Source organism: Balaenoptera musculus, chromosome 17 (assembly GCF_009873245.2).
Source record: "Balaenoptera musculus isolate JJ_BM4_2016_0621 chromosome 17, mBalMus1.pri.v3, whole genome shotgun sequence".
In the NCBI taxonomy this organism is placed as follows: Eukaryota; Metazoa; Chordata; class Mammalia; order Artiodactyla; family Balaenopteridae; genus Balaenoptera; species Balaenoptera musculus.
Window position 1 is genome coordinate 37,909,538 of NC_045801.1, and position 15,381 is coordinate 37,924,918.

A 15,381-nucleotide genomic window follows, 5' to 3' on the forward strand; every position below is an offset into this window, starting at 1 on the left:
TCACTGAATCTAGAGCATGAGAGATGTCATTGCAGTAATTAGACCTAATTATTGTGAGGAGTCTGTCCACAATCAAAATCAAACAAGAATTTCCAGAAGTATCCCTATTACTGGGGGATGGCTGGGGGAAAACATAACCAATAATTATAATGAGAACTAGAGAGGGGAGCGTGGGCAGTTAGCAGTACTTCAAACGGCTGCTCAAGATGTTTGGGAGGTATCCTTGGGAAATCCAGAGAAATGAGTCAAATCAGACTGGGGCAAAAGCAATGAAGGCAAGTGAGGAGCGGCAGCTTTGGGCCACTTCAAAGCAACGTGCCCCAGGCCAGCAGAGAGAGGCTCTGGGTCCTGACTAGGCCTCACCCTCTGGCCCTTCCAGTCCCAGCTCCTTTTTTCCCCTCCCTGCACTAGGGCCGGCCCCTCCCTCCGCCCTCGGCTCCGCCCACCAGTCTCCCTCTCCAGCGCATGGCTCCGCCCATCCTTCCCCGCCCGCAGCCGGCGGCCGGCGGCCGAGGGGCGGGGCGGGCCGGGAGGCGCCGCACTCGCCAGCGGGCGGGGGATCCGCTGCGGAGTTACGGGGAAGTTGGTCTGAGTTCCTGGAGTTTTCTTCTGTGGTTCCCCGGGCTCGGCCGGCCGGTGCCCCGGCTCTTTGCCCGCTCCGACCTTCGCCGCCCACCTGGTACCTCCTTCTGCCCCCGGCCGCCATGGAGCAGCCGCCGGCGCCCAAGAGGTAACGAACGCGGGGCGTGGGGAGAAGGAGGGGGGCGGGGGCGGCTAGGCCCGTGGGGGACCGAGACCCCCCTCCCCCGACTGCCGGGCCCTGAGCCGGGCGCGCCGGGGGTCGCGAGGCGGGTCCGAGTGCCGGGCCGCGCCTGTCCGTGGGGCGAGGGGGCCCGAGGGGAGGCCGAGCCTCGCTTCCCCCGCGGCCCGCCGGGCCTGGCGCGGGTGGAGAGTCGGTGGGCAGCGCTGGGCGCCCCGCGGCCGGACTCCTGGGGCGGGCGGAGTTTCCCCTCGTGGCAAGTTCACGAACTGGGAGACGTAAAACTAGGAAATTATTGGGCTGCTTACAACCATGTAGGCTTTCCTGTCAAATGTTTTCCATAATATTACCTTTTTTTTTTTTTGAGAAAGCGGGTTGTTTATTTACAGTTCAAGAAATTAAATATTAATAGCTACACAGCCTGTAAAACTTACTGTGGATATGCTGCACTGACAGGTGTTCCTCTCCCCTTCCTCCGCAAGTTCAAAAGTATTTATGGATGCAAGACAGTAGGAATCTTAAATTAGAACCCCTCCGCCATATAGTTTTTTTTTTTTTTTTGGTTTGGTTTTCTTTTAGCATGTAAAAATAGTGATGCTTTGGTATTTACTATTAGTTTATACTTATTCTTTGTTATATTGGAAGTGTACGAGTAAACAGTAGATACTTTTGAACTGGTATTTGAAATGATCGCCTGAAGCTGAATCAAGGCTGTCCATTGATATAAATTCATAATGTGCATTTTCCCCTTAAGAATGAATCAATCAACTGATGCTGGATAAAACATTTAACTTCAGTCTCTCATTTTTAATTTATAAAATAAGGGTACTAATCTCTCTCCCATAGTGCTGTTGTGAAGAGTAAAGAGTGTTTTGATACTTAGAGATCTTTAGATGAAAGGTGGTATATTCAAGAACATGTAATAATTAAAAAGGTAGGAACTTTGTGAGCTGTTGTGAATTGTGTGACTAGACATGTGAGCCTTGAGGCCTGGGAACCATCTGTTCAGGTGAAAAAGGGGGGTTGTGGAGGAGTTTCCAAAAGACACCTGCTGTCAGAGCCCTTGATAGATTCTTTTCTGGCATTTTAAAATATCCCAATTCTAATATTGATTTGGCACCCAGTTTTAATACTATAGAAGAAAACTGGAATCAATGTTTCCCCCATCTTGTTTTGGAAGGACTGTAAGGGGCACCTCCAAGATAGTACCATAAGGCCAAGTTGAATAACTCTGAATTGAAGTAGAAATTCTCTGTATTGATTAGCTCTACTCTGAGTTATCAGAGTTTTACTATAGACGTAAGAGAACCCCTGCCTTGCAAGGACATTAAGAGAACCTGGAGGGGTTGGGGGAGGGGTGGGTGGTATATATCACCGTTCCATGGTGACTTATACTTTCAAAGTGGTGGTTGCACATTTAAGAGAGTTATTTTTAGCTCTCTTCAGAGAGACATGTTCATCCAGGAAGGCATTTCTAAAGAGCAAAAGATATGTGACAATCCCATATATTTGAGTATCTCTTAAAATTGTTTTCATAGCATTTTCTTTTTCATAATATCATTTAATCCTTATAGCAACCCTGCTGAGTAGGTTGGATTACAGACATTAATCCTGTTTTTATAGATGAGGTCACTAGGGGGGTTTGTCACATGGATGGCTACGACAGAGGTAACTGGCAGTGAATTTTTGTGTTGCCCCTCTTAATCATTACCCTCTAATAATGAAATATAGCTACCATTTTTTGAGGTCTTACTATTTGCCAGGAATTTTATATATACATTCTTTTACTTTATTGTCTCAAGAAATAGGAATCCTGGCTCTGCAATTTACTATGCAAGTTCTAAATTTAATTTCTTAATCTGTAAAATGTGTTTTGGAGTAAATGAGGTCAGATGTAAAGCACTTAGCACAGTGCTTCATGATATGTTCAATAATGTTAGTTGTTTATATTTTCCACATTAAATGAAGCTTGGAGAGATTAAATAACTTGGTCAGGTGGAGGAGGTGCCAGAACCCTGGGTCTGATTGGCTGCAAGGGCTGTGCACCCGCTCATTGTGTACAGTGATGCCTCTTTTTGAAACTATGCTTGCTTTCTTAGCATTCCATGGTCACCTCTTTCTATAATCTTCTGGTCCCCTTTGTTCTGTTTCTAATCTGTGTAAGACGGCCACTTTGCTTTTCTGCTGTGAGTAGCTCTTCCTTAGGGCCCATACATTTTTACATGGTCACATATATGTTGCTGATGCTCAAGTCTGTATGACCAATAGCTGCTTCTCAGTTAGTATTTTTGTTTTTATTTCGTGTAGAGCCATTCTTTCATTATCCTATTTAGTTTATCATTAGATCCTATCAAGTTTTCCATCAAAAAGTCTGTGGATTCATTCCCCCCCCCCCTTTCGTTCCCAATACTACTATCTCATTCCAGGATTTTAAGACCCTCACAGTTGATTTATAGCAGTGCCTTCCAATTGGGCATTATGGTCCAGTGATTACCAAAAAATTTTAACAGCAGAAACATTTTAACAGCAGAAGGGCTCTCTTTGGAGTAGGGGCAGGGCGCCAGAACCTAGTTCCCAGCGCCTTACCTCCTTCTATTCCCCTTTTGGTGTCCTACAGAACCTCCTAATGATCCATAGAACACTGCTTTAGTTCATCCTGCACATGGCTTCTGATTTTTTTGCTAAAACATCACTTCAGTCATGCTACTCCTGTTTTTTTGGATTGATTTTTTTTAGTTGACTTAGTACCCAAGGCCCCCATCACTTGATCTCAACCTTAACCCCCAGCCTTTTGTTACTTATCCAAGCTGAATCTGTCCTTCCAAAGTTTCCCTATTGTTCTTTATTTAGGTTATAGGCTGTGGGTACTCTCAGCTTTGCCTTTGTTCATGCTTTTCCTTTAGAAAATTTGTGTTATTTTTTTGCTAGTAATTTATGTTTTATTCAAGGCCTCTTTCATGAAGTATCTTATCTGAGTACTTCCTAGCCTAAGATATTTCTTTTTATTCCTAATATGATATCCATTTGAGTATCCATCTTTAAATTGTTCTTTTTTTAATTACAAAATTTTAGACACCCAAAAGATAATGGGGACAAATTTAGTAAATACTTACATATCACTACCCAGCTTAACATATTCCCAATATAGTTGAAGCCCCCTAAGTATACCTCTTCTCAATTGCATTCCCTCCCCATCCCCCAAAGGGTTGTCACTGTTCTGAATTGGGTATGTGTCATTCCCATACATGTCTTTGTACTTTTAGCCTGTTGTTCATATATATCTGACATAGCATTAGGCCTGGGTGTTAGGCCCAGCTTTGTCACTGACTTTGAAATTTGCTTCTTTGGGTATCATTCTTCTCCTCTGGGAGTTGGAGATTCAAGTGTGCAACCAGATCTGAGAATCTAGTGATTAGATGATCTGTAAGGTCCCTCTTATCCTCGCATTATTGATTTGGTGTCCTCAACAAGGCTCGTGTTAAACATAGGCAGTAGATGTGGTCAGCTATGTCACTAACTTGAGGATCAGAATGGCTTTTAGATTCCCCAGATTTCCTTAATTGTTTGTCACAGAGGTCTTCAGAAATCCTTATTAAAATGAAGTCCTTCTGGGAAGGGAAATCCATTAAATGGTTATTAATTATTAGCATTTTGGTAGGTTGAGTTTATCAGATTTCTTTGTAGGGGAACTACTAGATGACAGCAAAATGACCACAGAATGACCACAGGTAAGTTTTGATAGGTAGAAAGGGAAGTGACCAAACATGGGGTCTTCTCCAAGTAGAATATTCATAGAAGGGGAGGCGGTTCTCTGTGATAGACAGGTGGGCAGCATGAGAGCTCTGGCTGCTGGAGGGAGGGTAGTTATATACAGTACTAGTCAAAGCGAGGATAGAAAATCATTGTTCGAGAGATATATTTTACCAGATAGGCTTTGTTCCCGTTAGGTTATAGGATTGTTATTTAAAATTTATTAATAGAGGTTTACTTAGAGGACAAGTTGGTTTGGAACAGTGAAAAGGCTGGAAGGATAATAAGGGTAAGCTACTGAAGCATACTTATCCTCAAGATAAGGAGAGTTCTTTTTAAATTTTATTTATTTATTTTTTAAACTTTTTATTTTATATTGGAGTACAGTCAATTAACAATGTTGTGATAGTTTCAGGTGCACAGCAAAGCAACTCAGCCATACGTATACGTGTATCCATTCTCCCACAAACTCCCCTCCCATCCAGGCAGCCACATAACATTGAGCAGAGTTCCCTATGCTCTACAGTAGGTCCTTGTTGGTTATCCATTTTAAATATAGCAGTGTGTACATGTTGATCCCATACTCCCTGATTATCTGTTCCTCCCATCCTTCCCCCCCTGGTAACCATAAGTTTGTTCTCTAAGTCTGTGAGTCTGTTTCTGTTTTGTAAATAAGTTCATTTGTATCATTTCTTTTTAGATTCCACATATAAGGGGTATCATATGATATTTCTCTTTCTGTCTGACTTACTTCACTCAGTATGACAATTTCTAGGTCCATCCCTGTTGCTGCAAATGGCATTATTGCATTCTTTTTAATGGTCGAGTAATATTCCATTGTATATATGTACCACATCTTCTTTATACATTCCTCTGTTGATGAACATTTAGGTTGCTTCTATGTCTTGACTATTGTAAACAGCGTTGCAATGAACTTTGGGGTGCATGTGTCCTTTTGGACCATGTTTTTCTCCAGATATATTCCCAGGAGTGGGATTGCAGGGCCATATGGTAGCGATGTTTTTAGCTTTTTGGTTTTTTAAAAAAAATTATTTAATTAATTATTTTTGGCTGCATTGGGTCTTCGTTGCTGCATGCAGGCTTTCTCTAGTTGGGGCGAGCGGGGGCTGCTTTTTGTTGCGGTGCGTGTGCTTCTCATTGCAGTGGCTTCTCTTGTTGTGGAGCACGGGCCCTAGAGGGCGCGGGCTCAGTAGTTGTGGCTCGCGGGCTCTAGAGTGCAGGCTCAGTAGTTGTGACGCACGGGCTTAGTTGCTCCGTGGCATGTGGGATCTTCCCGGACCACGGCTTGAACCCATGTCCCCTGCATTGGCAGGCGGATTCTTAACCACTGTGCCACCGTGGAAGCCCTGTTTTTAGTTTCTGAAGGAACTCCCATACTGTTCTCCATAGTGGCTGTACCAATTTACATTCCCACCAACAGTGTAGGAGGGTTCCTTTGAGAGTTCTATGATTTAAGCTATAGTTGGATTCTGTGGCAATTTTTTTTTTAATAGTGTAAACAGGTGGTTAGTTTGGAGAAAGTGAAGTTAAGGTTGAAGTCAACATGTTAGGATTACAAAATGCATTCACACAAATGAAGAGTGAAGGTAAGAAAACAATCATTTTATAAGGGAAAGTGTTGCTATGAATGAATGGATTATCAGTCAAAAGATAGATTATGGAATGAAAAATCCAAGGTAAAGTGACAAAGATATAGAAGGGTAAAGTAGAAGGTATTCGTATGTTCCTCAGAATGAAGAGCCCACATCAGCCTGTAGCATCAGTGGCTCTGACCTTAGGCTGGAAATTAGGAACAGAGGTAAAAACACAACAGGAACTCTCAGGAATTGAGTTGGGTGGGACAAAGCCACAAACCAGATAAATAGATAATAGGGTGTCAGGAAAATCATGAAGATAGTGCAGTGAGAAAATAGTGGGCTTCATTTTATGTCTGTATGCCTAATTCAGTGTACTTGGAATGTTAGAAAGTAAAATTCTTGTGTGTTTATTATCGGAGAGATTCACTAAGTGGAGAACTCCAGTTGACTTTGAGAAGATGAATTCTTAGAACTCTTAAACAAAAGCAGTGGCCTCAGGGGGTTGGCCCTGGGGGAAGCTTCCAACTTCAGTGGCAGGAAAATGGAGGAGGTGTTCTAAGTAATCCCGTGAGAGAAGAATCCAGCAAACTGGAGCATCTCTTTGCATTAATGACTTGGTCCCTAAAGCATATCTGTCCTCCCTTTGGCTTTTCTTGGTTAATTTGGGGTGGCACCAACTCCATTAGAATTGATTTAGGCCCTGTAGATGGGAACAATCAACTGGCTCTTCCTTCCTAGAGAGCAGGAGTATGACAGCATCTGGAGCAGTTCCTGGTGAGCAGACTTCAGTAGTACGTTAAGACAGGAGATAAACTCAGTCTTTAGTCAACTCTAGGCAATGATTAACTTATCCATTGTTCTTTAAGGGGCTGAGATATAGCATGTATTGGTACAGAAGAATTTGTTAGAAACATAAAGAAAAAGGTAAATGTGTGTTAAACACAGCTAGGTTGAAGTTTGTTTTTCTGAAGTAATCCCAGAAAATTCCAGCGGTCATTCCAGAGATGTGTATTAGTAAAGCTTTAAAAATAATGGGTTTAAATTGAGCACTTCTTGTTTGGTTATAAGGGAGGAAAAGTGCTTAGAATTTAGTTTTTCTAGTTTCAAGGAAGCCTCTGTAGAACTAGGGGTGCTGTCACTTCAGACCATCATACATTATGGCTTTCATTGTCTCTCTTTTTTTTTTTAAATATTGATGATGAGACCCAAAAACAGAAGTTTCATGGAATGAACTACGTGTGATGTTCTCTGGTACTTTTCTATGTTCTGTTCTGTTCTAGTTCATTGAAAAATCGCTGGTCATGACCCACCAAGTTATTTTCATGACCTACTAATCAACTGCGACCCGCAGTTTGAAAAACATTGTTGGTGTATGTAGTTGTGACAGTGAGGAAACGGATTTCATTTCCAGCACCATTCCTGATGATGGCATTGCCAAAGGAATCCGGAGTGGTATAATTGTAACAAGTTATACATACAATAGAGATATTCTTTTAAGATTCTAAAAGGGGAAGAGGGGAAGGGGAGAGAGGAAACCATTATTTAAAAACTACTGTATTTTGAGCACTTTATATATATCCCAATTAAGGTATGGGAAAATGGAAAATGATTATCCATGGTGTCTGACAGAGTTTATAAAGGGAAATATAATACATGAAGGTTTCTTTGAGGCAAAGGCTCTTTTGCTTTCTGGTGTAGAATGACCCTGTGCACTGGAAATATCCCACTGTAATTACAATGACCTCAACTTCTGACTCCCTACCAGCTCCACCCTCTCTATCTACCAGAGGTCTTTAGATTTTTTCTTCTAAAGTGAAAATTGATACTATCTGATAAGAAATTTTCTTTTTTATTTGTCCCAAGCTGCTTTTTTGTTGTGATTTTATTTGAGTTGCCTCATATGTTAGGGTTACTCTAAGTTCAAGAAGTTTTTTAGCTCATATTGTAGAACAAAGATTCTACGTTTGAAATGTCTTATTGTTACAATTGTTTTTTCTACATAGAGTCTCAAGTTGAATAAATGAAAGTAACAAATATGTAAACAGACATGTATAAAAATTAAAAATAAGTCCATTGCTTGCATGCCATGAAATTAAGGTGCAGATTACCTTGAACTTCTTAATAGTACATCAAAGGATATATCTTTAAAAATGACTTTGTAGCAAAATGAGAATTAACAGGAAGCTCTTAGCATTAATGATAATTAATATAGGTGTACATGTGGTAGTACTATATGTGGGTTCTGAATTAGTCTATAGATTTCATATAGTACCAGACATCTTAGTAAAGAGGTAAAATAGAGTAAATTTTTCAGATATGTTGATATAAATATTAGTATCTTGATACACTTATAAAATTGGGGAAATCGTTGAGCATATGTGATTCTAAGGATGAGTAGTTTCTGTCATGTATTCAAAATATAGAATGTCATTCTCTATCTAGATCATATTTTCTTTTTTTTTTTGCCTTAGCAATTGCTTTCTATATCCCTACTTTAAAAAAAAATTGAAGTATAGTTAATTTACAATATTATGTTATTTTCGAGTGTACAGCAAAGTGATTCAGTTATACATACACACACATATATATTCTTTTTCATATTCTTTTCCATTATAGGTTATTACAAGATATTGAGTATAGTTCTCTGTGCTGTACAGTAGGTCCTTGTTGTTTACCTATTTTATATACAGTAGTGTGTATGTATTAATCCCAAACTCCTAATTTATGCCTCCCCCCAACCCCCGCTATCCCCTTTGGTAACCTTAAGTTTGTTTTCTATGTGTGAGTCCACTTCTGTTTTGTAAATAAGTTCATTTGTATCATTTCTTTAGATTCCACATATAAGTGATATCATATGATATTTGTCTTCACCTGACTTACTTCACTTAATACAATAATTTCTAGATCCATCCATGTTGCTAAAAATGGCATCATTTCATTCTTTTTATGGCTGAGTAATATTCCATTCTCTGTATATATACTACATCTTCTTTGTCCATTCATCTGTCGATGGACTTTTAGGTTGCAGATCATTTTTTCATTTTTAGAATTTCTGAAATCATGGGACCTAGAGTTCTATAATTGGAAAGGAATGCAAATTAAAATTATTTTTGAAATTTAGGTGAACTTTTTACATATTTGAAGCAAGCATAAATTAAAGAGAATAGGCAGTTAATTTCCTTGACTCTTTCTCTCTGGAGCCGCATTATTTTTCCCGTTTGCTGGGTTACCCCATTCTCCTGTTTCTTTCTAAAAACTGACATTTTTTACTCATTGATTATTGCTCATGGCAGCAATTGACTGTCATCCTTGAGTTCATTAATTTGCTCATTTATTCATATATTCAGTAATTGTTAACTACCTTTCAAATGTCAGATATTGGGTACATTGTTGAATGAAACAGATGAAATCTTTGCCCTCATAGAACATACACTCTAGTTGGAGCTTGAGCTACGAAGGATAAAAGTAGTATGTATTGATAGAGAAAAATGGTGGAACCTGCTTCCTAAGAAGGTACTTAAGCTGTGAACATGAGGTTGAGAAGTATTCCGTGTGAGTAGCCGGAAAGAGTATTCCAGGCAGAGGGAAAACCTGTGAGGAGGCCTGGAGGTGGGAAAGAGTTTAGTGTGTAGGAGGAGTTGAAATAAGGCCACCGTGGCTGGGTTGTAGAATGGGAGAAAGTGGTTGGAGATGAGGTCAGAGAGATGGGCAGGGATTCAATGATTCAGGCCATGGAAAGGAATTTGGATTTAAGTCAGTATAGTGGGCTGTCATTAAAGAGTTTTAAGTGGAATTTTAAGCAGTTTATGCTTTTAAAAGGTCATTCTTGTTGCTTTGGGTAGAATAAATTGTAGAGGGTTAGGAATAAAAGCAGGGAAACAAGTGAGGAGGCTGCTGCACTTGGTTAGAGGTGGTGAAGTCAGTGGAGACGGAGAGAAGTGGACAGGTTTCAGTTATGTTTCGGAGTTAGAAATGAGAGACTTACTGATAAATTAGATTTGGGGAATGAGGAAGCAGGAATCAAATCTGGCTCCTAGGTTTTGGGTTTGAGCAGCTTGCGGGATGGGGAAAGGCTGGGAGAGGAACAGGTTAGGTATCTATAATCTCTTTCTTAGAATTCCAGATTCCCAGGAATGTGAATCTATTCCGCCCAAAATGTGATATTAGGTGGTTCCCTTAGAAGTGGAAGTGGGTAGGGAGGAAATGATGGGCACTGACTTCCTTTTTCAACCTCTTGTTTTCACCTCATTAGACTAGGGAATGGGAAACAGATTAAGCCTTTGTTAGGTGTTGAATTGTTTGGGTGACCTGTTATTTAAGAAAAATCTTTTTATTGCAAAATAAAACATCAGTAAAAAACAAATGTGTGGTTTGATGAATTACTGTAAGTCAGACACCTTTATAATCACCAATCAGGTTAAGAAATAGAATTTTGCCACCCTCTCAGGAAGCCCCTTCTGACTGCTCCATCCCAATCACAGCCACCTCTTTCCATATGTAACCATTATCCTGACTTCTATAGTAATAACTTAAATGCACATTGCTAGACACTGTAGGTTAGTCTTGCCAATTAAAGAATAGTATTTATATGAGTTGTCGTTTTTAATCTTTAGGTTGGTCCTCCATCTTTTTTCTTTTCCTTTTCCTGTTGAAGACCCAGGCTGTTTGAATTGTAGTTTCCCACAGCCTGGATTTTGCTGATTGCTTGCTCAAAGCGCAGTTCAGCATGTTCCTTTGTCTTCCATGTTTCCTGCAAATGGGCAGCTGGATCCAGAGACTGGATCAGGCTCAAGTCAGTCCCTTAGGCATTATTATAGGTGGTGTTTGGCAAGACTATATGAGTCAATGTCTGGTTGCCTCTCTTTTTTGTGATGTTAGCAGCTGTTGATGGTTAATGCTTATTTCTGTTAATTTGTTGGGTGTTGCAAAATGGTGACATTCTAAATACACCATTTTGTTTTCATTTATTAGTTGGAATGGTTTTATAAAGAGTCACTTTTCTCATCCTCTGTTTGGTTACCCAGTGGTATAGTTTGTAAAGGAAAGACGGGATAAACGCTTGATTCTTTCCCTTTATTTACCCGTTTTTAAGATAGTGAATCAGTTCCCTGTTTTCCTCCAAAGGGGACCAATTATTATTATTTTTTTCTCTTTTTTAAAATGCCATTATGAGCTGATGGATGTAAACGTATTTGATGGGTTTAATCCATTGCAGTTACTTTTGCTGAGGCTCAAAGTGTCCCATCTTTGATCAGTGGGAATCCCTTCAGGAGACAACATGACCTGAGCGGTCTTTGACAGCTTCTTTACTCCCTGCTGTGATAAGAAATTAGGGCTCATCTTGACCATCTTCTGTCCCAGATCTGGAATCAGCCTTTTCCAGTAAGCCCTACTTTTAGTGAGAGATGGTATTTCAAGACCTCAACCTGGGCACTAATATGATGTTATTTTAAAATAGCGTTTTATTTACAGATAGGAAAACTGACTCATTCTTTCAAACTGTGGGCTAGTCTATCAAAAAATGTGATGGCACTGGCAGTTTTGCACTTCTTTCCCTGGATAATATCTCTACCATACATTTATGCTTCTAAGTTTGAGTCAGAAATTGGACATGTATAGACAAATTCTGTGGTAGAGACTATTTAGAGTGGACTTTTAGTTTTGTGTTCTCCCTATCTTATACTGGTTACCATTTGACCCACTGTTATCCTAATAACCAGCCTCACTTCTTTCTCACCTCTAAATGTTTCAGGTGACCTAGTTTCTTCTTTTCTTAAATGAAAAAGAGAAAATAAAAGAATCCAAGACAGATAACACTACTAGTGATCTGATCAGATTTCAGGCCTTACTTTTAAGGTAGACCTTTTAGCTTGCCTTGTCTTGCATACGTAAAAGTATATCTGTACAAACAAACAAAATTCAAGGGCATCTTGAGGCTGCTTTATAAATCCAGCCCTGACTGATGAATTGAAAATGAAGCACATCCAAAATATTAAATGCCATATGTTACTCCCTTTTAGTTTTGATATTAGCCCCTCTTGTTAAGTTTTATTGTGCTTTTGAATAAGTAAAAGGAGATATTTGTCTCAGTGACATAGTTGGTAAATTACACTTGCCACTGTGTCGTATAACTTTAGAAAGAATTAGTTTTGGTATAATTATTGTATTAAAAGACATTAGGTTGCACTTATAAGTTGATATGTGAATTAGTCTGTCAGTGCAGTCAAATAGCAGCCAGTAAACATTTTCCAATGATAATATCTATTCAAACATTTTTAATAATTAGTGAAATCTGGATCATAGAGCGAGATTGGAGAGAAACGATTGCTCTGAATAAAATTTATAGTTTATTTAATTCCTAAGAATTATAAAAAACAAAGATGAAATTAAGCAATGGAATTTCATAAAAATTCCAGTGGAAATTAAAAATATATGTACTAATTAACTCTTGAGAAGAAAGTATTTTGATAATTTTCTTTTCCTGGTACATTGAGTTTTCCTTCAATGCACTTGAGTCTCATTGTATACTTCCCAGGTCTTTTTTTCTTTTTTTTCTAATAGAAGAGAATTCAAGTACCCGGCCAAGATAAGAAAATGGGATCACCCCACTCCTTTATATACAGACTTTCAGCACTTGATTAGTCAGCTTTAATTAATATTCATAAAACAGTCATGTGATGTGAAACAGTCTCCCAAAATAGTGATATGGTGATAACTTTAAAGATATTCAGCGTCATTGGGAAGTGTGGTGTACCACATAATGGATTTTCCAAATAAATGAAGTCAACCACTTCAAGCATTATACTCTTAAAATATTTTAAAAGCACTTTTAAAACAACCACCTTTGATGGAAATTCATTTCAGAGGGAGGACACTTGACCCAGTCTTCTGAGACTGATCATTTGCTTTCTTGATTACTTAATATTAATTTAAAATGAATTTTAGTTTATAAAAAGCCATTAAAAAGTTAATGGAACTGTTCATAGTTTTAGTTTATAGAAATAGTCAAGTGTGCTATTTTGGTGTGTTAGAAGCTTTGTTGCTGTATATAGCTGGGTTTTTTTTCCCCCTAAATCTAGTCTTGTGTTTTACTGTCACCCGTCGTTTCTCATTGCTATGCTCCTCTCTAAACTGCTGCTTATCTTAGAAATAATGATCTGACCTAACAGTAGCTCTCCCTTTCCCAAAGTAAAGTACATGCTCTTTGTATCAATTTTTGCTTACCAAAGACCTTTTTCTCTTCTGGGTTCATAGTACATCTTGAAATCATCTTTTGACTAAGAACATTATTGTGCAGTGAAGGAGAGAAAAATTATTTAAACTTTGCTAAATTTCTAAAATTTAATATGAAAATAGCCAATTTTTTGCATGAAAAAAGAACAGGATTTTACCCTAAAAATCCCACAAAATTCCCAAGTTAAAACAAATTTCTGTCATTTTGGAGCATTACTTAGATTTTGAGGACTCATGGTATTACCAAACTGAACTGGTATTTCAGAGGTGTATTTGTATTCCTGTACAAATACAGTAACATTATATTTGTAGTAGTTTATTTTTAATTTCTGTGGGTGAAGTATTTAAGCTATTTATCTTTCATATAATGATTGAATTTTTTTCTATTAGACACGGCTGGAATTTTAAAATTTTATTTTTATTTCTTAAAAAAAACCCAAACAGGTGAAAATAATCCCAGTTTACAAAAAGCAAAAATTATTTTCACAAAGCACCAAAATCATGAACTATTTCACAGTCTTTTCCCCTTAATTTATTTACAAAGAACCTCAGAAAAATACTGAGAAGTGGCTTCCCATGTGCTGTTGCTGGGTACGTAATCAAACTGCGCTGAGAAATCAAGCAAAATAGCGTCCATCTCTGAAAACAGCTGAAAGCAGCCACTGTCTCCACAGGCTGCCCCACACTTCTATTCATGAAAGCCTGGAAAAATTATGCAGAAGTCAGAGTACAGGACTCATTGAATGATACAGATGTTAATATTGTTAGAGTTTAAACTTTCCTTGAAGTTACACTTTTATTAATGTGGTTATACCTTTAATGAATGTATTAATGTTTGGGGTTATTGCAATTAATTCTAGTATTGTTCTAGGGATAGAGTGAGGAGTTGAGAGTATATAGAGACTAAATCCTCATATTTTATTTTCAAAATTTGAGATGTAGGGAAATAAATGAGGAAGAAGACATATGAGTAAATCCAGTTTTTAAGTGTAGGTAGTCTCTTTAGCACAAATCATAGTGGATTTTTTTATACAGTAGGTTCATGAGTAGACCTTGCAAGTTTCATGTAGACGTCTCCTCTTTTATTTTTAATCAGTTAGTTAAAGATTCTATTCCCTTTTTAAGTTCTCAAATCTAGGTATGGTTGTTGAGTATTTAAAAATCTTTATAATGAACTGGATTAAAAGTTATGAGACAGGTCTGTCTCTTTCTTATACAATTATTTTTAACTTTTATTTTAGTAGGATGTGAATAATTTGGAGCTTTTTCAGAGGTGCTGTTTTACACTGTCTATATTTTCTGGATTTGTGTTTTTTGAAAAATGAGTTATTAAGAAAGTAAATGCATTGACATGTCTTTAGGGCTGGGGAGTATATCTCAGTGTATTTAACTTCATATAGATTTGTTACAAGAAATTAAAAGGAATCATGTCATTTTCCAGTTGAGGCTAAGTGAAAAAATTCTTGGGAAAAAAGTATGAAAGACTCCAAGGGTGAAGGAAGGAGAAAAATCTCAAGTTTTTCTTTAAAGCTCTTTGCCAGGAAATTATAATTTTAGAGTACTTTTGGGCAGAGAGCCAAACCTGAGAGGAAATAGTTTGATAGAGTTGAAAAACAAGACTTTCATTTAATTATAAAAAGTCTTCTGTCCATTGTAGAGCATCTGTTTTCTGAGTTGGATTTCAGCTCATTCTAGTGCCACTAATTAACTAAACCCTCATAAATTTTCATAGTTTTGTAAAGTAAATATACTATGAGATCATCAAATTATATCTATCATACTATTAAAAAAGTGATAATTACTAGGGAAACAAGAGCCAGAACTTTAGAGTCAGGTAGACCATGGTTCTAACCTTAGCTTTGCCATTTCCTGCAATGCAATGGTAGGTAAGTTACTTAACTTTTCTAAGTCTCGGTATACTCACTTATAAAATGGAGGTGATAATAGTACTTTCTCTTTGGGTTTTGTGAGGATTAAATGAAATCTGTAAAAATTTAGGAGAAGTCAGAGTATGGAACTCACTGAATGATACAAATGTTA

At 38.2% G+C, this 15,381-nt stretch overlaps 1 protein-coding gene across 2 annotated transcripts in view; it reads left to right on the forward strand.

The window, feature by feature from the left end:
• The first annotated feature begins 519 nt into the window (after positions 1-519).
• The window catches only part of STK3 (serine/threonine kinase 3), a 314,394-nt gene continuing 299,532 nt past the window's right edge, over positions 520-15,381 (forward strand). The window contains exon 1 of one of the 2 annotated variants that reach the window (XM_036830681.1): positions 520-730. In XM_036830681.1, coding sequence (XP_036686576.1) covers positions 705-730 — 26 coding nt within the window. In that variant the 5' untranslated portion in view covers positions 520-704. The remainder of the gene's footprint in view (positions 731-15,381) is intronic. The other variant, XM_036830683.1, reaches the window with a different exon arrangement.